The 1,543-nt window shown below is 33.9% G+C and overlaps 1 protein-coding gene across 1 annotated transcript; it reads left to right on the top strand.

The window, feature by feature from the left end:
• The first annotated feature begins 319 nt into the window (after window positions 1–319).
• LOC112528564 (protein FAR1-RELATED SEQUENCE 5-like) lies at window positions 320–1,356 on the top strand. Its single transcript, XM_025139586.1, has 3 exons — window positions 320–382; window positions 461–599; window positions 677–1,356. The coding sequence occupies exons 1-3, from the start codon at window positions 320–322 to the stop codon at window positions 1,354–1,356; spliced, it is 882 nt and encodes a 293-aa protein (XP_024995354.1).
• The last annotated feature ends 187 nt before the right edge of the window (window positions 1,357–1,543 follow it).

Raw genomic sequence — 1,543 nt, 5'->3', positions numbered from 1 at the left:
TTCTTAGTTATTAAAGGGTGAAAACTAAAAATATTAAAAGGTTAAATTTTAATTATTTTATTGTATTAATAAATTTTAATTATTTATTTATATATTCCAAGAAGAATTCTCAGCCACATAACTCAATTATAAATGAGTGGTAAATGAGAAAGGTACTATTCTTTAGTTGACTTATTTAACCAAAATTCTTCCTTCTTCAATCATATATCAAAACTCTTCGTTCTTCAATCATATATCAAAACTCTTCGTTCTTCAATCATATATGAAAACTATATTTCAGTGAAAAAAGGAAAGCTGCATTTACATGAGCAAATATTCAATGGCAAACAAATCAACTGGAGCTTACGGAAACCCTCAACCGTCTGCATTTTCTACCGATACGGTATCTTTAAGTTTCATYTATTCTTGTTAAATTATATGGTATAACTAGTAGTTGTAACTTAAAAAAAGTCWATTTCAGGTATTTAATTCTCGTCAAGATCTAATTGATTGGGTACGCAATGTGGCATTTTCACTTGGTTTTGTTATTGTTATCAAAAGAAGCAAAAGTGACTCATGTGGGTATCCATCTAAAGTTGTATTGCAATGTGATTGTGGAGGTATACACAAAGGTAACAAAACCTCCGGTAAGCATACTGTGACAAAAAAAAAACAAATTGCCCATTTTGCTTGGTAGGAAAGCATTTGGGTAATGATTGTTGGACGTTAACTGCAAAATGTGAAGCACATAACCATGACTTTGCATTACATCTGGAGGGTCATGCATATGCAAGACGACTATCTGAAACTCAAGCTAGATTGGTGGAAGATTTGTCGGCCAACAATGTGAAACCTAGAAGTATTTTATCAACAATCAAACAGCAGTATCCAGATAATGTGTCTACAAAAAAGACGATATACAATCAATGCCAGAAACTTCGACTTAAGAAGAATGCAGGTAGAACTCCAATGCAAGTTGTGATGTCATTTTTACAAGATGAAGGCTACGTATATTATGATCGGGAAAATAACTCGACCAATGAATTAGAAGATTTATTCTTTGCTCATCCTAGATCATTGGAGATATGGCGCGCATTTCCACACGTGTTGTTGATGGATGCCACCTATAAAACGAACAGGTTTGAGATGTCTCTCCTTGAAATTGTTGGTGTAACTTCAACTAATAAGACATTTTGTGTAGCATTTGTCTTTATGCACAAGGAAAAGATATCCAATTATACTTGGGCATTAAATTGTCTACAATCGTTAATGGAAGGATGTCTTTATCCACGTGTGATCGTCACAGATAGAGAGTTGGCACTGATGAAAGCATGTAATATTGTTTTTCCCGGTGCTAAAAGATTACTTTGTAGATAAAGAGTTGGCACTGATGAAAGCATGCAATATCGAGCTTGAGTTTCATATAGTCGTCTTGCATATGCATGACCCTCCAGATGTAATGCAAAGTCATGGTTATGTGCTTCACATTTTGCAGTTAACGTCCAACAATCATTACCCAAATGCTTTCCTACCAAGCAAAATGGGCAATTTGTTTTTTTTTGTC

Source organism: Cynara cardunculus (assembly GCF_001531365.2).
Source record: "Cynara cardunculus var. scolymus isolate 2C chromosome LG 15, CcrdV1, whole genome shotgun sequence".
In the NCBI taxonomy this organism is placed as follows: Eukaryota; Viridiplantae; Streptophyta; class Magnoliopsida; order Asterales; family Asteraceae; genus Cynara; species Cynara cardunculus.
Note: the sequence above shows the minus strand (reverse complement) of the source record. Positions and strands in the feature narration are given on the sequence as shown.

What these genes read in the sequence shown, in the direction of transcription:
- LOC112528564 (XM_025139586.1), top strand. Translation starts at nt 320, where the DNA reads ATGGCAAACAAATCAACTGGAGCTTACGGAAACCCTCAACCGTCTGCA. An exon ending in ATTGCAATGTGATTGTGGAG is followed by an intron (nt 600 to 676) that starts GTATACACAAAG and finishes TTTGCTTGGTAG; the next exon opens with GAAAGCATTTGGGTAATGAT.